General features: G+C 49.9%; 1 protein-coding gene across 1 annotated transcript in view; it reads left to right on the top strand.

The window, feature by feature from the left end:
• The window catches only part of GRIK4 (glutamate ionotropic receptor kainate type subunit 4), a 291,987-nt gene that overhangs the window by 180,332 nt on the left and 90,765 nt on the right, over positions 1–20,890 (top strand). Inside the window, exons 8-9 of the mRNA XM_058544995.1 lie at positions 8,806–8,958; positions 9,857–9,961. Of these exons, the coding sequence (XP_058400978.1) occupies positions 8,806–8,958; positions 9,857–9,961 (258 nt within the window). The remainder of the gene's footprint in view (positions 1–8,805; positions 8,959–9,856; positions 9,962–20,890) is intronic.

Below are 20,890 nucleotides of genomic sequence, written 5' to 3'. Positions count from 1 at the left end.
GGGACAGGACAGGAGAAGGGGGCTTGAGGACTGAAGGTTACAGAGCGCATCCCAACAAGGTATTTTAGACCTGCAAGAGGTACGAATCCATAGGAAGGTTTTGGCAGGGGTGAAACATCTGAAGGAAGGGGATCCTCATCCCCACTAGATGGCTTAAGGGACGGTGAGGGATGTCCTCAGCACAGTGTTGTGGGTAGGACCAGGCCCATCCCTCCCAGCAGGAATACAAGCCCTGATCCCCTGGTCTTGTCTGCGGTTCTTGCCGTCATCTCTCCAGTACTCTAATGAGGTGCTGAGGGACTTGAAAGGCTCGCTGCACAATATTAGGAAAGGAAACAAAACTTTCTTCCTCTGCCCCAACCCAAACCATTCCACATTTGGTGTCTGGCCTAGTGAAATAAAAGGTCCCCGCGCCACATTTCCAGTTTCTCTCTGGTCACATTGACCATGAGCAGGCAGACGAGGTCCCTTGGTACCTTGTGGGGTGGCCTGTAAGGACCCGACACAAAGGCCTGGCAGTGCCTTGCACTGGGCTGTGGGGCCGACTCTGGCCGCTCTTACATGTGCTGAAAAGAACACTGGACTTGGAGGCACAGGACCTGGATTCAAATACTGGCCTTGCCATTTTCTTGCTGTGTGATTTTAGGTGGCTGTGTAACCCTTCTGAGCCTCAGATTCTTTTATCTATAATCTTGGGCTAATTATGCTTGACCATCTTAGAAGATGGTTGTGAAGATAAAATGGGATATGATTCTATCTTCAAGGCACAGTTATGCAGCGAATGAGTTTATTTAACATTGTATGTGCCAGATCCCAGGATAAGCATTAGTAAATATATCAGGTAGCTTTTGCAACAGAAATGCTGTGTAGCAACCAACCCCACATCTCACTAGCATACAACGATAAGCATTTATGTAGCTCATGCATCTGAGAGTCAACTAGGGATCAGCTCATCTAAGCCGGCTCAGCTGGGCAGCTCTGCTGGTCTGGCTGAGCTCACTCCATGAGTGGGGGTTGGCTGATCTAGGCTGGGGCAGCTCTGCTCCACGTACCTCTCATCCTTCCCCTGGCCCAGTGGGCTAGCCTGGCATATTCTCATGGTGGTGGCACACGGGTGGCAAAGCAAGTAGAAACACACAAGACCTCTTAGTCGAGGCTCCCAGAAGGGGCATGCTGGGACTTCCACCTCGTTTTGTTGACCAAAGAGAGCCACATACACAAACTCAAAGTCAGGGAATGAGGAAACCTACTCTACCCTTTTAGAGGGGAAAAATGCAAAGTCACATGGCAAAGAGCCTGAGTACAGAGCAGGGTGCAGGATGGGGGCCCCTTGGGAAGTCCATCACATAGAAGAGCCAGTCGCCGTCCCCTGAGTCCACAATCTGGGGAGGAGATCTGCCTCCACCTCTAAGAAAATGGTCCCGAGAGGTCTGCTGCGCCTGCGGAAGCACGGGGAAGCCCTTGTTCTGCCTAGAGAGGTCAGGGAAGGCTTTCTAGAGGAGGGGGAAGCAAATACCTCGCTGCTGCTCATTTGCTGTGTGGGATGCTGAGCAGAGTATGAAGGCATCGTGGATGGAGCAGAGGCTGGATGCTGAATTGCTCCTTGACCTGGAGAGGGGGCTCCATCGCATGGAAGCAGCCCGGGCAGTTTAAAAGATGCAAAACTCTGACCTCATTCTTCTCCTTCCCAATCCGTCTAGCCTCAGACCTCCCAAGGCCTCAGCATCTTACTCTCCCCAAGCATGTCTGGGGGGCATTCGGGGAGCAGGAGGTTCTCTCTCATGCTGGGGGTGGAGAACAAGAGGGAAGGGCTGTGCCATGCCCACTGCAGGCTACGTCAGAGGGGCCGTGTGAGGAGAGCGTGTGAGCCTTAGAACTGGTCGCAGGGAGGGGACAACCAGTCCTGGGTCGCCGATTCTGCTTCTGCTTCAGTCAGCTCTCTCTTAGGCCCTTTGGTTTTCTTGGCAGTAAGATGGGGACGTGTGTTCTTTGTAGCTTAGGAGGCCGGCGCGCTCGTTCCCTTTGCTTTCATCTCTGCACAGAGCTGAGGAATACTGTAGCACGTCCCGAGAAATTCTCCCACCTTGACCTCTTTTTCCTCCTTGTGGCATCCTAATAACAAATAAGAGCGATCATGCACCCCTTTTTGACAAATGAGGAAACTGAGGCACAGAAGAGTTGGGTGGTGGGCCGTGAGTCTCCAGAGGTTGGTACTCTAGTGCAGCCTGGACTGGAGCCTAAATCTGCCTTCTGGTGCCGGAGCATCTTCCATCCACAGTCTCTGTGGCCCCCGAGGAGGAAGGGTAGGTGTTACGGAAACTCCTCACCTAGCATTCGGAAAGCAAGCTCACAGCTTCAAACAGCAACAAATCTTCCCGAAGGCTTCTCACTTTAGAAACTACCTTTTGAAAAGCGGTGCCTCTTCCTGTCTCTTTGGGGGCTGAAATTCCCAGCACAAACAGCCCAGCTCTTTCATTTGCTGGGGAGCTGAAGACGAGAAATAGTCAGTTCGCAGAAAGCACAGCTTGGTTTTGTCTCCCCATCCAGCTTTCTAGAAAGGCTGCAACCAGCTCCCGCATCAGTGAGGACCTGCTGTACTTCCCTCTCTCTCCTCCCTCCACTGCCCTCCTCCCTCTCCCTTTCTCCTCTCCCATCCTCTCTCCATCTCAGTTCTGTTCTTGCTTCCCTTTCCACCTTCCCCTCCCTCCATAGCTTCCTTTCTTTCTCTTCCTCTTTCTCTCCTACACTTGATGTTCCTTATTCGCTCTTAGAATATTTTCTCTCCTCTTTCTTTTCCTCCTGACTTGTGTGTGAGTCTCCCTCGTTTCTCACCTCCTGGCAGTATTCTGGCTGGCAGTATTCCAGGTGGGGCTTGCTGGAAAAAGGGTCCAGTTCTAAGAGCTGGAAGAGGGAGTGGCTGAACCAAGGGGTACCCATAAAAGAAAGCTCCGTGCTGCCCACCCAGGCTGTACCCGCCCGGTGGCTGACAGCAAGCTGCAAATGTGCTTCTTGCTAGAGACCCCACGAGCAGAGGAAGGAGTGTTGTGAATGGAGACACATACTCACCAGTTTCACATGCCATTCCCATTAATCACGCTGCAAAGAACGAAAATCGTGGGAAATCATTAAAATTACAGATGGCTAGATTAAGTAATTAGAATTTAGGCTAAAACAGATGTTTGTAATTAAGTGTTTATTTCATTGAATAAAACCCAGATTGTAAGAACTGTTCCATGAGATTTTAATGGTTCCTGTCCTGGTATTATATTGGGGTGCAGAGTTTAAGCTACAGAGGTTCAGAGACAAATGAACATCCCAGAGGACCCTGGGAATCCAGTGATCTGGAGGGTGTCAGGGAGATGAGGGTTACGGGTGTGTGTTTAGAAGATATTCTTGTTTTTATTTCAGAGGAGGGGGAAGAAACTCAGCCACGGCTCCCTGAGTCAGACTGATTCATCTTAATTTATACAGAGTCTTTCATTCCCCTAAACAATTTACAAACAGCTCAAAAGAAAAAAACAATGAAGAACCAAATGAAAATATAAAAACAAGAGAATCAAGGGTTCCTTGCCAAGCAACGTTTTGGTGCCAAGAAAGAGGAGAGGATTTTAAATGAGAATTGAGCCATTTGGGGAATTTAATATGCAGAAGAGACAGGGACAGAGAAGCAGAGACAAGTCCAAGAGGCACGCACACACAGATGGGAACGGAAGCCACAGAAAGACAGAGGGGGATCGTGAGAGGGAAGGGAAATGGATGGAAGGCGGGGAGGAGCGGAGATGGCAGGGCCTGTGGGCCCAGAAGTGAGACCCAGCGCTGTTTTGGTACCAGAACCGCTTTCCCCAACTGCAGTCCCAAATGCTTTCCAGAGTTAAATTAGTAAATAATAGCAGAGGGAGAAAGCAATTAGGAGAGCGAAAAGATGCTTCGGGATGGAGCTCTGGAGTGAGATGGAGGAGTTGATGAGGCAGAGATTACAGGCCCTCATAGCATCGGAGGTGAAATTGGGTGAGGGAAGGAGATTGGAGACTAGGGGGATATAAGCTGGAGGAGTGAGGGATGGGAGGCAAGGTCTCAGAGAAGCAGTTGGAGGATCCTGGTGAGAGGCCTGGGCAGATTGCCAGGAGCCTGCGAGAGGGGCAGTAGTGTTATGTGTGAGGGACCTTGAGGAGACTGAACTGCGAGGAGATGTTCAGGGTTTCGGAGGTTTCAGCTCATATCAGCCAAGGCTGAAACGCAGAGAGGACCTGTACAGCCCAGAGCATACTGGGGACATGTTACTCGTGCCACCTCTCTGAAGGCAATAGACAGATGGAGAGGAGACAGGAACTTTGAGGATGGTCCTTCTATCCACTCTCTGCCCCCACCATCCCTTGCTACAGTTGTAATTACTAGAAGCACTCAAAGAATCTTGAAGACCCCAGAGTTCGAGATGCCAAAGCACACTGCAAACAGGCACACACTGATCTCCCAGCATCCGGATTATTTGCTAATAAGAGAGCATCAGCCAAGAAAACCGCATCCCAGATGGAGTGGGAATAGCGACAACCATGTGGCAGGGAAGAGCTTGGGGCCTGGTGGGAGGATGTGAGAAATGGCGTGGTGAGCTGTGTCTGCGAGTCTGCAGTGATTGGGGTCTCTCGGAACCCAGCGTGCAGCCTTGTGAGAAGAAGAGGCCTTTAGAGAGGGGATGAGGCCCACGCCTCTCTGGGGGCCTAGGGCAACAATGCCCATGAGAGGAAGGGGGTCCTCGGGGCCTCTGGACCAGTTAGTATACTCTCAGCTTCCAGTGATGGAAATCCTGAACTGCCTTATACAAAAAAAGGAGATATGTTATCTCATGTCACCACAAGTCAAGAGGTAGGGCTGATTCCAGAGTGACACCATTGGAAACCCACGTTCCTTGCATCTCTGCTATGTCACCCTTGGTGTCAACTTCATCCTCAGGCTGGAGCCTAGATGGCTGCCACAGGTCCAGGTATCACGTCCTGACAAAGTGATGTCCAGAGGAGGAGGAAGGACTGCCTCTCTTAGAGACAGGAAGCTCTTCTGAGAAACAACTCCTCACTCCAGGCCTCAGTTCATGTCTCATTGGTGAGAAGTGAGCCACTTGCCTAGTCCCAAATCACATGTTGGCAGGGGGGATGGGATGACTCTTGGACCACTCAGCCTCACCTGGGAGCCAGGGCTGGATCAGCCACTCGTGAAGCACACGGCTGCTTGGGGGAGGGGAGGACACCAGAAGGAGATGGGGGTTCTGTTAGGGAGGAAGAAGGGCAGAATGGTGCTAGGTAGGAACTGATGGTACCTTTCACTGCCCTCTCTGTCCTGCCCTGATAGTCCTGTTCCAGCAAAAGTTCCAAATGGCTCTTAACTGAGGGGCTAAGATGAGGACAACCAGTCAGACCAGGAGGCAAACTGGGTGATGACCAAACCCAGGGCAGCAGACAAGCCTGCCCACCACCCTTCCCTGCCCCCAGTATCTCATGCTCCTGTGTGCTGTTGAGGAGGTAACCATGTCTAGAAAGATTGCCCCATGTTGTCCTGGGAGGCTAGGCACAGGAATAAATCTGATAGAGCAGTGACACACTCCTGGCTTCTTGAGAGGAGCCTTGTCAAGAAGCAACGTGGAAAGACAATGCTGCAGAGTGGGGTGGAAACCAGCCTGGGGAAGGGGTGCTGGGGTTCCAGTCCTGGCCCTACCACTGTCTTGCCTGGTGACTTTGGGCAAGAGGAGAACTCTTTGAGCCTCAGTTTCTTCATTTGTAAAATGAGAGAGTTGGACTAGTTGATTTCTAGGAACCCCTTCCAGTTCTAACACTCCATGATTTTGAGAATCTCAGAATGGAGATAATAACTAACTGGGAGGCAGGGAGAAGGTGGGACAGAAATTAGTTTATAGTATCATTTAAATAGCCAAACTGAAGGATCTAGAAGCCAATGTCAATAGGGGTAACTAACTGCCCCTCAGGTAGATATTTGTCTAAGGCGGAAAGAGAGAGTCTGTAGCATTCATAATTTCCATATGTCCTTTTGGCAAGGAAATGTGAGAGGTCCATTAATAAAGGAGCCACGTGTGCCCATGGGAAAATGAATTCTGTGCAAAGGACAAGGACACTTGTAGGCTTGCTGAGAAGCTTCAAGTGCCACACAGGTGAGCCTCGAATCAAATGAAGAAGGAGCTAAGCTGCGAAAGAGAAGGGCAGTGGGGTGGAGGAGAGAGTGGACGATGATGGATGGGGGGATTCGACAGAGTCTACTGGTCAGCGTGGCTCAGCAGGACTGCAGGGGTGTCTGCTGATCCTGCTTGTGAGATTTAGGTGCCCTTACCTGCTTGGTCTTCAGGTGACAGGTGGCTTCGGGACCAGGTGACAGAAAGGAGGGGTGATGGAGCTGGGAGGGCAGAAGACCCAATGGAGGCAGAGGGGACACAATGGCTCCTGCCTGGCGGGATGTCTTGGCGGAGAATGGGAGGTGTTGGGGTCTACAGTACCTGCCCGATTGTAGGGGCTGAGTAAATGTGGGAAGAAAGAAAAGAAGCAGGTGGAAGGAAGGAAAGAAGGATCCAGACAGGGAGAGAGAGAGAGGGCGAGGGAGGAGGAAAGAATACACGGGCGAGGCAGTTTTCCAATGCTAGTGAACTTGGATTGGGGCAGAGAACTTTATTTGGCTGTTTTTCCCTGTAATTGACTTTTAGAAGTCAGCTCACCCAGCTCCTTTTACGGCCTCCTTGCCCAACATGTAGCAAAACTGGGAAGGAAATAAGTCGCTCTTCCCAGTCTGTTTTCTGCCCTGTAGCTCCCTGTTCTTACTACTCCTCAGAGCCTTAGTTCAGCCAACACTTGCTTCCAGAGCACCTGCTGACACCTGTCTGCACCTGGGGGTGCACAGCCCCCACCCTCAGGGATGGTGACCCCTGATACTCGCAGTGTACAGAGCACTTTTAGTGACCCGTGAGGCAGGGACACTGACTCTCGTTTACAGGGAACTGTTGCTCACTCCGTGCAGCACGCAGATCACTCAGCACATAAGCGAGGCTTGGGATCTAGACTCTGGGTTTAAAGAAACTCCGTGTTCCTTTAGTGTTAGTTTCTCCTGCACCTGGCCGTGTCAAGTTGCTTACACTCTGTCCGCAGAGCTTGAAAAATCCAGGAGGTCACAAGACGGCCTCCCTGCCTCCAGCCTGGGAGGATCCGGTGTCCCAGGGCCCAGCCAGGTAGGAGGAAGGTTGTAAGAAGTCCCGTGGAGAGTGCTCTCGACGGTTTCTTCTGTTGAAAGAAGGGGCTTGGAAGAGATGGTATTGCACTGCCCGTGGTGGAGTGTCACAGCTCAGTGGAGGAACTTGCTTTTAATGGGGCGGTGGGTGGACTTCAGCGCCCGACATCTCTCCTCCACAGGGCCTGTGCCTGCCTTCCCGGGCCTTCCCTCAGCGCCCCTGCACAGTGTTGATCCTGTAGTCATTTATAGTCAGTAGGCTTCTCTTGTCAGGGACCTTAAGTATATTAAGACAGCAGAGTGATGTCACCTCCTTCAATGGCACATTCCCCAAGGACAGCTGTCTTCTGTTTTTCTGCTCTCCTATCTCCACCCAAACACCTCAGCCTTCAGCTTTCCAACGGCTGCAAACATCCAGTTAACTCGATGTAGTGTTCATACTGAGCCTTGTGGACAGAGTTCACCCAAAATTTAATTCGATTCAAGAAATATGTCTTGGGGGCCTACCACATGCCAGGTCCTGGTGCTAGATGCTACTATGCAGGATATAGAGATTAAGGTCCTGCGTGTTCCTGCTGCAAGAGCCTGCAATTTAATAGGGAGAGGAAAATATGGACAAACAGCTGCACTGGCCTCTTGCCCTGGCTTTAAGGCCTCCACAGCTTGACCCCTGCCTCCTTTCTGCTTTTTTGCTTCTTCGCCTCCCATCCTCGTCTCCAGGTGTGCTCCACACTTCCACCTCTCTGTCTTTGCTCATCCAGTTCCACCTCTGCAATGCCTTCCTCCCTTCCCCAGCTGCTCCCCACTCCCAGATCCAACAACCATCTACCAAAATCCTTCAGGGGTCAGGGTCAGTTCCAATGCTGCGTCTTCCATGAAACATTTTCTTGATCACCCAACCAGATAAGATATCTTCCTCCTTGTACCCTCACAGGCCTTTGCGGGTCCATCTCACTCAGTGCCATGTTACCCTTATTCATGTCCTGTCTCCCTGTACTCCCTCCCCCATTCCACTCTAATCTGTCACAGGAATAGGGTCTTACCAATCTTTGGACTTTGAACTTAACATGTGTTCCATATATACTCATAAAATTGCATATTACAAAGTAGACTGTAATAGTGGGACCATCTGAAGAAACAATATCATGGCGGTCTCCCAGGAGGAAGTGACCTTCAGCTGAGCCTTGTAGAATGGGCAAATCTGAGGGTAGTAGCTGGGTTCCTTCCTCCTCCTGAGATTGGCAGCCCCATCCTCTTCCTCAGAGCATGGAAGTTGCTACTTCCCTGGAACAAAGAGAAAAAAAGATACTCTTGAAATCTTGTGGGGCCCAAAGGGGTAGCCTGATGTCCAGTCTCTGAGAAGCCATTGCCACCATTGTCTGCTGTGTGCCAGCACCTGGTTAGGGGAAGAGGAGCTGGCCCAGAGACAGCAGGTGGGCTGAAGGCAGCAAAGACATGCCCTTATTTCTTCTTTGTTTTGGTTTTCTCTTTTCCTCCTCTTCTCTGCTCTTCCTCCTTTCCCTTCCCTTCCTTTACACCCATCACTTCTTCCCTCTGTGCCTCCTCTCTCCGCTTTCTGCCCTCTCCCAGCTCTCCTCGGCCCTGCTGTTTGACGCCGTCTATGCTGTAGTGACCGCGGTGCAGGAGCTGAACCGGAGCCAGGAGATCGGCATGAAGCCCCTGTCCTGTGGCTCAGCCCAGATCTGGCAGCACGGCACCAGCCTCATGAACTACCTGCGCATGGTGAGGGGCGGCTGGGGCCCTGTGGGACCATGCCCAGCCTGCCACTGGGACACCCTGTTCAAGGCCCCTCACTTCTGGGCCTCGTTAGTATATCACAGCCCCGGATAAAACAGCAACCTCTGGCCAGCCCATTCAGTGGACCATGGGTCACGTTTGTTCCCTAATCCCTAAAACCGCTGAGAATCCATGGCGAGTTTGTTTACAAGGCAATGGCCCTTGAGCATTGAGACTATTAAGGGGTCCTGGATTCCAGGCTTAGAACCTGACTCCTCAGCTCAGAGGTGATCCCAGCAAAGCTCTGCACAAATGGGGCTGGATGGTGCTGCTCTAGACGGGGATCACTCAGGATGTTGCAGGCTCAGCACTTCTAGCTTGGTGCTGGGTTTCCCCAAAGTTCTCCCAGCCATGTCTTCTCTGGTGGGATGGACATGGATCTCGAGCCCATGAAGAAGACCTCTCCTGTCAGAGAAACCTGGTGCAGAGTGACTTGGAATTTGCATTTAGAGTCAGGTCCTCCTGAATTCTTGCAGGCTGGAGTTGGGTGAGCAACTGCCCAGAGAGGATGAATGCTGTTAACAGCCAAGGGCTTGGAGGAGGGGCCCTGGGGAACCTGAGCTCAAGCCAGCATCTTGGCGTTGTGTTGCCTTATGCAGCAGCTGTGAGGTCATTGGATGTGGGGCATCCTTCTCTTACTCTAGCCCCTACCAAATCTGAATTGGTTCCAAAGACGTCACATTTGTAGTCACAAGATCCTGTGGCTGAGAGGCGGGCAGGAGAATGGATCTTGATGGCTTCCCTGCTCTTGGGCAACCTTAAATAGCTCATGTGTGGAATGCTTGCTTGGGCCAAGTGGAACACGGGGCCTATTTGGTGCTGTAACTCACTCTCTCTTGGACAGGTAGAATTGGAAGGTCTCACCGGCCACATTGAATTCAACAGCAAAGGCCAGAGGTCCAACTATGCCTTGAAAATCTTACAGTTCACGAGGAATGGTTTTCGGCAGGTAAGCTAGCTATGCTGCCACGGTGGTGGATCCCTCCTCTTTGTTCCTTTCTCTGTCTCCAGCCCATTTCTCCTTGGTACTCAGGATGGCCTCCTGCTCTCAGTTATCCCCAAGAACAACAGGTTGTGTCCTGTGCAAGACTCCTGGTGTGCACTGGCCTTCCCCGTTCCTGCCACCAGGATCAGCCAGTGTGGGTCAGGGACTGCAGCCCCGCAGATACCAAGAGGGAGGCAACCATGCTTTATAGGGAGAGGGGAGGCAAGAGGGTATCATGGAGGGAAGGAATTCCCAGACCTTGTCTACTATTTTGGATTATTCCACTCCCTGAATTTCACCCTAACCCTGGAACCAGCAGTAGACTCCGGGGAGCTCACTGGTAAGGCACAGATGGGATCCCAGGTGGGCTGAGGAATCCTTTCAGCATTGGAATGGGTGGCCAGTTCTCTCCCTTCAGCTCTTTTCTGACCAACCCAAGCCCCACCCCCGACTCGAATCACACCCCTCCTCTCTGTCTACCACCTGTCCTCCACCGCCAGCTCAGGGGTTCTTTGTCCTCTGTAGCTCCTTTCCACTCCCCACTCCTCTTCTCATTCTCCTTCATTAACCTTCTTATTCTCCTTTTCTCTGATTCTCTTACATCAGAGGAAACAGGGATTCTGACAGCCACTCCAAGTGTCTCTCTGAAGGTCTCCCTACCTCCCCATCGTCCTAATAATCAACTTTCTATTCTTAGTCCAGCCCTTCTCCATTCTTAGAAAAGCCTGAGAAATAGGAAATAATGCACTAATTGCAGCAGGAAGCAGATGTATTGAAGAGCTTCCTGACTATCAGAGTGGCTGAACAAGGGAATGTGCCACTGAAGGGGCTGCAGAATCACCTTTCCAGGAGATTATTGAGAATCATCATCTTTATCTTCATCATCATCATCTTCTTTTGAGTCTTCTTCTTCATCATCGTCATCACAGCAGCTCTCATTTATTAAGCTCTTACCACTGGCCATATACCGTGTTAAGTGGGTCATATGTATTTTCTCATTTAACCCTACAAAGTAGGTACTTTTTATTAATCCTCATTTTACAAGTGAGGAAACTAAGGTTCAGGAAGATTGACTGAGCTGGCCTTGAACAATTATAATGGCAGCTGGTTTTGAACCTAAATACCTCTGACTCTGAAGCCCAGTTCTTAACCATTATGACTAATCATACATCAAAATCACCTTGATAATTTGTTCAAAATGCAGATATTTAGACTCCACCCCACAGGAGTCTGACTGGGTAGACCTAAGATAGGGCCCAGGAACTGCTGCGTCATCAACCACCCAAGGTAATTCTGATGAAACCCTGGGCTACACCATGGAGGCCCCACCACATCTGTATCCTGCTGCTCTGTCCCTGTGTCTGAGAGGCTCTGATTCAGCCCTTCTCACGAAGTCCAGTGGAGTTCCTTCTCGGAGGACAGTGATTACGCTGGGCCACGAGGCCAGGTCCTCCTTCTTGGAAGACAACAAGGTAAAAGGGAAGAGTCCCAGAAGGAAAGAGAGGAGCCCTGATTCCTGGTGCCGGCTCTGGAAACAAATCCTCACAGCTCTGGGCCAGAGCTCTGTGATCCTTAAACAATGACAATGGCCACCATTTTCCTAATTTCCCAAATGGGGCAAGGGTTAGATAGGCGGCCAGAAACTATGGGAGAGAGTATCACAAAACGGTCATTTCATTTATCTAACAAATCATTAATTGAGCCCTTACTATGTGTCAGGCACTGTGATGGGCGTGGGGGAAACAAGACTGAGCAAGACACAGTCCTGCCCTGGCGAGGAAGACTGGCAGAGAAAAGAATAAGTGCCATTTGGGGTTAAACTCAAATCCTGCCCTCGGACTCATAATTCCCTGAACAATTGAGGCCTCCAGCCTATAGGGAAATTGCCAGGCAGCTTCTCCCTGAGCCTCAGGATGCTCGGGGGATGTGAAGTGAAGAAGATTCGTTCAGTTTTTCAGTAACGCTCTGTTGAGGGCCCACTATATGCTAGGCTCTCTTCCAGAGACAGATTTTTAAAAATGGGCAGTGTCTGCTTTTGTGGGGCCTATATTCTAGTAGGGGACAGAAAATAGCCAAACAAATACATATATAATATAATGTCAATAGTGATAAGTGCTGTAGGAAAAACAAAGCAGGGTGAGTGAGTGGAATGTGTGGAGATGACGGAGGAGAAGCAGTAGTTTGGAGAGTATAATGCTCACACCAAGCCCAGACCCACTCCATAGAAAGCCCAGTCTCAGGCTTTGAAAAGCTCCCCATGAACCTCAGCCCTGCTTTCCGAGTGCTCCCCAGAAAGATCCCACTTCCAGCACCCCTTCCGTCGAGCGACACCTGTGGTGGCAGAGTTGGCTGTGGCCCTGACCCACTCCCTGCTTGAACGGCAGCTGATTAGGCTCCAAGTACCTCTCTACCTTAACTCTGCTTCTCCAGCAGCCACCACTCAGGCCGGCTTTTCCCAGCTGCCAGATGGCAGGATTGCCTGCGTCATTAAGAAACAGCGTTGCCACCACCAGCATCCATCCCTCAGCCCCCACTCCAGCCCAGCGTGGGATTCTGCTCTGCAGCTTCCTAAACAGCAGCTGCGGCTCCTTCAGCAGCACACGTGATCAGTGTAGGGTAGGGCTTCTCCAACCTGGGTGTGCTCCAGAATGACCAATGGTGCTTGTTTTAAAATGTATGTTCCTGGGCCCCACAGCTGTCAATTCTGAGTTAGTAAAACTGAGTACATTCTAGGAATCTGCATATTCTTACCTAGCACTCAGATAGATGACTATAATGCAGGTGATCCACAGCCTACCTTTTGACAAATGTTGTCATAGAAAAGTGTTAGTCAACTGCAGCCTCTATGCATAGAATTTCTTCTTGACCTCCCCGCATCCCACCCCCATCTTTCTGAGCTAATGTTGAATGGACTCTGCTGCAGAAGTGACCATTAACAAGGATGGTGGTTTTGACCTTCAGCTACGCTAAGGGACACACACTCCTGATTGGACTTATCAAATGGATTGTGATAATCCTCTTTATTACCCATTTTTCTGCAACAAATCTGGTGACTATCCTGCTGCTTTCCTGTCTGGCTCAGGTTCCGTGAGTACCAGTGAAAACTGTGCGGGTGTGTCATGGGCACAGATGTAGCTTCGCAGCACAGGTCCCCAGGTCCCATCCCAATCACCGGCCCAATCTTTGCCTCATGACAGGTGTCCTTCCCCTGTTGATTACAGGATGAAGAAGTGGTTTGGGGAGGGATAATTAATTGGGCTTCTCTTCCAGAGGGAGGAATGTCAGTATCTCTGCTCTCATGTTCTCCCAGCTCCATCCAAGGTGATGCTGGCAGGGGAGAGGAGAGTGGCCAGGAGCAGGGGAAATAGCATCTCCTGAGTCCCTGTTGTGTACCCGACACCACATGGCACTTTGCACAGATCACTTCCGATCTGCAGCTCAGCCCTTCACGGTGGATAAACTGCCATTTCACAAATGAGGGAACTGAAGCTCAGAGAGGGTGAGGATGTTGGCCCACATCCACTTTTAGCAAGCACTTCAGCAGAGCTAGAATCCACAGTTGGGTTTGTCCAACTCCAGAGCCATGCTCTTGAGTCCCCCGCTCTTTGCTTTGCCTCGCTTTCCTGGAATCCCTAAGCCCCCAAATCAAAACACTATGCAGGTCTGTTGCTTTGCCGCCGCCTGCTGCAAATCAGGTTGGCTCCTGGCTCCCAGTGGCCTGCTGGGCTGGGCTTTCTTTAGTAATGGCCTCTCCTCCTTTGGATTTGGTTGTGTTCTTTCTCTTCCTTTCTGGGCCAGTGACTATTAAGAGCTGGTTTTGATTATTTAGAAAGCACCACGCAGGGACCCAGTGGGTTGTAATTGGTAAAATGTCTGAACCAAATACCATATTCCCTGCCGGTGGCTGATTAAGGGATTACTACCATTTTAAAAATAGCCTTTCAGAAGTCAGGCTTATCTTTTACCATTTAAAAAATTACTATTTTGATTCTGTTTGGAGAGGGTTTTCCATCTTGGGACTCTGGGAGCTTCCACTGGAGCCTGTTTGGGGGAAACTGTTCCTTACAGTGTCCTGTAAGTGACATTTCTGAATCCTGATTGCTTATTTTGGGGCATATAAGTCAATAGTGTTGCTTCTAGGTTCTCTAACCCCATCCCCCAGTTTTTGCCTGGGTGAGATCTCCCGTCTCCATCCCATATCCTCCCTACTCATCCCCCAGAAGATGTCCTGGGTGGTAGTGGAATAGTATAATGTTCTTTCCTGATTTGGAGAAATCATATTTGAAAGAGGCGAGGAAAAAAAAAGAAGCACAGCATTAGAGGGCCCTTAATTTCCTTCACTTAACTTGATCTAAAGATCAGAGATTCTGAGCAGCCCCCAAGCGACTTTGTTAGGGCTGTAATAAGATGAGCACACCTTTCATCTGAGGATCGGAAATGGCTTAACAGGCTCTAATTAAGCCTTTGGGAGAGGGAGGGCTGGGGCGTGGAGGTCTGACATCCCTGGCTAAAGATGCAGATCTAATGTTTCTATTGGCTCACTGTACATCACCGTGCGGTACCTCAATTTTCTTCCTCTGTGCAATGAAGATCGTAACCCCTCAACGTTTGGCCTGGCAACACCCAAGGATTATTGAAACTAGGTTTGATGGTGCTCTCTTCTGCTTGCCTATGGTTAGATAGAAAGGTGGCTCTACTGACATAATAAGAATAGCTAACATTTATTGGGTGTCTCCTACGTGATGCACTGTGCTGGGTGGTGTACATATGTATGTTTAATTTCTCGTCTTCTTATCAACTGTGCATAAAAGCTATTCTCTCCATCTTGCAGGTAAAGAAAGCAATAACATGTCCCCATTCACACAGCTAGTAAGTTCCAGACTTAAGAACTGAGTCTAGCTGTCTTCAAAGTCCATGGTTTTTCGACTCTGCAGCATAGCCCCAGAACATGTCAGAGGAGACCTTCAAGACCTCTAGCCTAATCTTCCAACCCAACACAAGAATGTTCTCCACAGTGTCCCTGAGAGAAACGGCCACCCGCCTCTGCTTGAGCATGTCATGAACCGGAGAATCCACTGCCTCTCAAGGGGTACATTCCAAAATCTTCCAGGCACTGGGTCAAAATCTGCCTCCTAACGCAAGCAACCCAGAATAGTCTGCCTTCTTTTTTTTTACCAGCTCTTCAAATATTGGAAAGTAGTTTGATTTCATTTCATTCATTCATTCTTTCCCGAAATCTAGCATAAAATTTTTTGAGCACCGACTCTGTGTCCAGGGCAGAGAATGCAAAGGAAATGAGTCATGGTCCTTGCAAGAGCTCATAATCTTTTGGGAGAGACAAAAATTGCAGTCAACAATTACTGCACAGCACTCGAGTTCTTCTGCCCCTCTGATTTTTTCCTTCTTCAAACAGCAGCCCATAGCTGTTCCCAATGGCGACATGGCCTCCAGATTTCTCACCACTGATACTTTTTGGTTTGTCTTGGTCGTTATTAAAACCTGAGGCCCAAACTGAGGCCCACTGTCCAGATGGGGCAAAGTGGCACAGGGCTGAGAGCACTGTGGGACTCAGTTTCCTTGCTCCAAACACTAAATTTCTATTTGCCACATTAGCTTGCTGACTGGAATTAATTTTTGAATTTTTGATTCATTCTGAACTCTGAGCCTTGGGGTCAATTAATAACTCCCCTTGCCCTCCCCCCCCCCCCGCCGCAAAATACACAGGGTTATTGTCACATGAACTTTTCATAGAAACCATCCCTGAGCCACCCTTTCCTGGACCACTGATCTGTTCCTAGGGAGATAGATTAGCAGAGCTGGCCACGAGTGGGCGAGTAAAAAGCCTTGTGAACTGCTGGCCATACTTCGTGTTCTAAAGCTGATGTAAATTCAGCTTTCCAAGGGGCTTCTCTGGAATGACTTGAGTGTTGTTCTACCCAGAGGCAGGGGGATGGATGAGATGGCTTTTATGAGTCACCCTGGCAAACCAAGAACTGAGGGATCCCATGTCCTCTAGAAGGTTCAGGGAATCTGGCTCCAACTTCTGTAGGTCCCACCGGTTGCTGTCCTAAAGAGAGGATAAGGCGGCCTCTCTTTAATCTCCTCTCCTGCCATCTTCCCCAACAGAAGCCCGCACGTCTGCCCCCTTTCCCGGGAAGTCTGGGATCACGCAGGGTTGGTGGCGGCCGAGCTTGCTTCAGCAGCACCCCTGAGTCGGTCAAGGCAGCTACTTTTCTCATCACAACCCTCTGCAGCCGGGAACACCAGTTGTTTTGATGGCAATTTTAGCAGACCTGCTGGTGGGATCCCCTCTTGTCCCCCCCTCCCCTACTTCAAAAGCAAACAAAGAACAGAAAACCCCAAAAACACTCTGTCACAGGAGAGTCTGTGCTGCCATTGCCTGCACGTGGCATTGGGGCAACAGTGAGGAGGGTGTCTTCCTCTGCACGGAGAGGTCCCACCCGACATCTGCGCCCCTTCCCCAGCCCTCTCATTATGAGCCTCTGTGACAGTCAGGTCCCATCTGCGTCAACGGGAACAGCCATTAAGGCTCAGACAGGTTGCCAGAGGGGGAGGCTGCTCTGAGAGTGCCGTGATTGCTACTCTCTAATACATTTTCAATTTGAGGAAGGAGTTTACCATAAATATGCAGATCCTTTGAAGCTGCCTTTGCAAGACCTGGCTCAGAGCACTGGAGTAAGGGTCTGATTGCTGGAAATCAGCAGCCTCGAGTGCCAGCTCCCCAGCTGGGGGACAGACCTGACGAGAGTGGGCCTGCTGGGCAGGCTGCTCGGCGGGCCATTCCCCGAGAGCCCGCGGAGTGACTTTGCCTTTGATGAGGAAATTCTGAGGCGGCAGATTCTCAGGTGGAGGGAGGGGAGAAAGAGATGGGTGGTTTGGGGGCTGCTTTGAAGGTTACTAAGAAGTCGCTTATTTCTTCCTTTTAATTAGGAGCTGGGAGAAGAGGAATTGGCATGAGGTTTAAAATAGTTGACAACATCTCATAGAATATCATAAATTCTTAGAGTTGGAGGAGACCTGAAAGGTCGTCTAGTTTAACTTTCCCTTCAGAGAATGCAGAGGGGAGCGTGTCATTCTGGGCTTAAAACCCCACAGTGGCCCCGTTTGCTTTCAGGATGAAATGGCAGCTCCACAGCGAGCCTGTCGTGCTGGGCCCTGCCTGCCTTTGAGCCCCCTCCGGTCTATGCGCCCTCACGTGCTGCCTCTGCTGTTGCGTTCTCACGCTGTCATCACTCCACTCCTCGGGTACAGACCCAGTGCCGCCCAGCTGAGAGTGGGGCTCAGCACGGGCCTGGCGAAGGGATGTGCCCGTGAATGAGGGACTGTTGTGCACAGAGCCCAGTGCCGGGGCCTGGGGCGATGTGCAGGGAGCACTCAGGATGTGCGATTCTGGCCCTAAGGAGCTCACATCCAGTGGGGACACCAGAGCCCTGCGGACCTCAGATTTTGTCATGAGAGTTCTCTAAAGCCACTTCTCCCCAACTTGTTCAACAGAGATTGCATATGACAAGCTACCCCATTGGTAACTGGAATTTGAAATTCTAGTGGAAGGCCCTTCAAATCATTGATATAATTCTCCCTTTCCGTTTCCTTTCCATTCTCTAAGAGCAACACTCCTCTAGTTAATTAAAAGGCTATTAAGTACCTCCTCCTGTGAGGGCATCTGGCTCTCCTGGCTACTCTCAGGACCACAGACAGCCAAGGGGCAGATGAGCTGGCTTTGGAAAGGTACAACCTGAGGGCTTTCTCTCCTCCTGCCTCCCTGGCCCACAAATGTCTGGTTCTTTCTCCCAAAGCACAGGGATCGCTTATCAGCTTTGATGGAAAATTCACTGACTGCAGAAGCTTATTCACATATCAGCCGGCAAGCAAATTAGAGCTACTTAAATTTCAAACGGAGGGCTGCTTTTGGGCAGGGGAGCGGGGTTTTAAAGTGCCGCATTTTAAATCTATTTCTTGTAATATGCCCCATCACGCATCGCGCCTGAGCTCAGCCTGGGAAAGTTTGCCAGTTCTGAGTGACTCCTTTCCGTGCCTCTTCAGCCAGCTCCTGCCTGGGAGAGCTGGAAGAGGCTGAGCTGCTAATTTAGTCTCATGAAGCAGCTCGCATCAGTCAGCTCCAATGAGACACGGGCAGACCTCAGGCCAGAGATATAGAGTCAAGGCCGGCAGGCCAAGGGCAAAGGAAGACCCAGGGAGGTGAGAGGGAGCCGTGTGCAGGGTCAGGCACCATGCGGTGGTGGGAAGACTCAGCTCGAGTCTCAGCCTTCAGTTCCTGGCAATTCTGTCCCTCAATTACTTCCTCAATAAAATAGGGATGATAGTCATAATAATATCTGCTTTATGTGTGTCATAAAATTATTGTGAGAACAAAACGAAATGTTGTTTATAGATGTGCTTTGAGGATTCCACTATATTGTGCAAATTTTAGTTCTGTCGTCTCTCAGGGAGATGTCTGTCTGTATATTCCTCTATCTCTATATGCAGTATTCCTGGAATCTAGCATCTAGCCTGGTTCAGGGCAGAGAGAAGGACGCAGCAGGGCTGAGCCTCATGCTCACATCACTCCTGCTGCATCTCCAGGGCCCTGCAGGGGGGCTGCAAAAACCAGTCCATGACAGCCGTGCTTGGTGGAAATAAATTCTGCTGGCCAGCCCTTCCCTGCTGCAGGCTGGGTTCCCCACGGCCTTCCCCCTCTCCTACCTCTCTCCTTCCTCCGTCCCTAACCTCTGTCCTTCCTCTACTCTCTAACGTGGCAGCGTGACCAGTTCCACTCTGCAGTGGCTCTGGGTGGGTGTGAAGATGAGAACCAGAAGTCATGTCCACTCATAGGAAAGTCTACAGCACATCTAGGGCCTGCCTGATGTGGACTGCTCAGACAAGAGCTGCTGACACCCCCAAACTAAAAACTCGCCATCTTCCCAGAGCGCAGTGAGGCTCAGCCATACACTCTCTCCCACCTGCAAGCCTGCATTCATCTAGGGGCAGCGATGGGCCATTCTCAGCCCATCCCTGAGATGCATCCCTGCTCAGCTATGCATCTTGCCTTACTGACTCCTGAAGAATGGGGAGTGACCAGCTTTCTTCAGCCTAGATGCTTATTTAGAACCATTAATTCAATTGGCATCTGCCGCTCAGAGCTCCAAGTTGTGTGTTATTAGTACAACTGCTTTCCCAAGATACTTCTCCACCTGGCGTGTTTAACAAATGAAGCCTGGCACTCTCCATGCCCTGACTGTGTCATGTTCATTGGCAGTAATTTTCTTGTAAGATGAAAAATCTCGAGCATGCCTGAGCTGTCTGATAACTTCTCTCCTCAGCAGCTAATTCAAAATACCTTCCGTCTTCTGGGAAGTGAGAGAGGGACGTGCAGCTGAGTTTTCATCACTACAGACTCTGCTGCGCACTCACGCCATGCCAGTTTGATCTTCCCTCCAAATATTTAGAAAAGAGTCTGTGAGATTTTCAACTGTACAAGAAAAAAAGAGATGTAGGTAAAAGAAATTATTAAAATCAGTACTTCTGTTCAAAAGGAAAGGCGATCTGAGCATCCTCACTGCCCGACTCAGGGACATTTAACTTCTGAAACCCTGAGCTAGTTGAGAATCCATTAAATCCCTGAGAGCATCACTGGGAGTGGCCCTTTTAGTCAGAACTGACTGGGTGAACTGAGCTCCACTCCTGCCCAAGACAGTATTTATCTGTCACCAGAGTCCCTGAAAACAGCCACTGTGGGTTTGTTCTCTTTGGCAGGAGGGATGATGAAAGCTAGACCAAATTCCACTTCATGTCCCAGAGGTTAGGGGTTCGGGATGGAAGTCTGGGCACATCTTGGCAGAAGCCAAACACATTCAAGCACAGACGAGTGCAGTTGATCCTTATTACTTGTAGATTCTGTATTTGCAAATCTGTCTACTCACTAAAATCTCTTTGTAACCCCAAATCAATACTCAGGTCCTTTTGCAAATATGCACAGAGCAGTGAAAAATTTGAGTCAGCAGATGGGCACGTTCCCAGCTGAGGTTGAACAAGGCGAAGCCGTCTTCTTGTTTCAGCTCTCATACCATAAACATGTCCTTTTCACCGTCTGTTCAGTGTCATGTCTTTTCATTTTTGTGCTTTTTCTTGGCCATTTTGCTATTTAAAATGACCCCCAAAACTTAGTGCTGAAGTGCTGTCCTGTATCCCTAAGGGCAAGGAAGCTGTGATGTACCTTACAGAGAAAATACAGGTGTTAGAAGAGCCTCATCCAGGCATGAGTTATAGTGCTGTTGTTCAATATGAATGAATCAACAATATGTGTTAAATTACAGACACAAAAGGTGTCCGTAAGCAGAAACACATACAACGAGGTTATGTATTGATTGGTTGATGAAAATGTTGTGACCAGAGGCTCATAGGAACCTAACCCTGTTTTTCCCTTAGGAGCAATGGTTCAGTATTCCCAAATCAGTGTTTGTGGCAACTTTATAGAACATGACTACTGTGAATAACAAGAATCAACTATAATGAGATTCAGACAGGAGAGAAGACCAGGAATGAGCAAATTTATAAGTGGCTGAAGTTTTTGTACAGTGGCCTTTTCTCTCTGCATTCATTACCCCATACTCCTGCTCTCTTGTTTTCTCACAATGTCCAAGGACCTCATATGCCCCTTGATGCCCTGGCCTTTCTGATTCCCGTATTGTAGAAGTAGAATCTAGGTCCTACACTCCTGGGACTGAAAGAAATAATAAAGGTCCTCTAGACCAGTACTGTACTCAGATACTTGGATTCTTGCAAATGCATTCTCATGAAGTAGAGTCAGTGCTTGAATGCCTGCAGTGTTGGGGAACTCACTACCTACAGGGACAGTGTATTCCATCTTGGAAA

Source organism: Diceros bicornis, chromosome 7 (assembly GCF_020826845.1).
Source record: "Diceros bicornis minor isolate mBicDic1 chromosome 7, mDicBic1.mat.cur, whole genome shotgun sequence".
NCBI lineage: Eukaryota > Metazoa > Chordata > Mammalia > Perissodactyla > Rhinocerotidae > Diceros > Diceros bicornis.
This window is presented reverse-complemented; position numbering and strand designations above follow the sequence as displayed.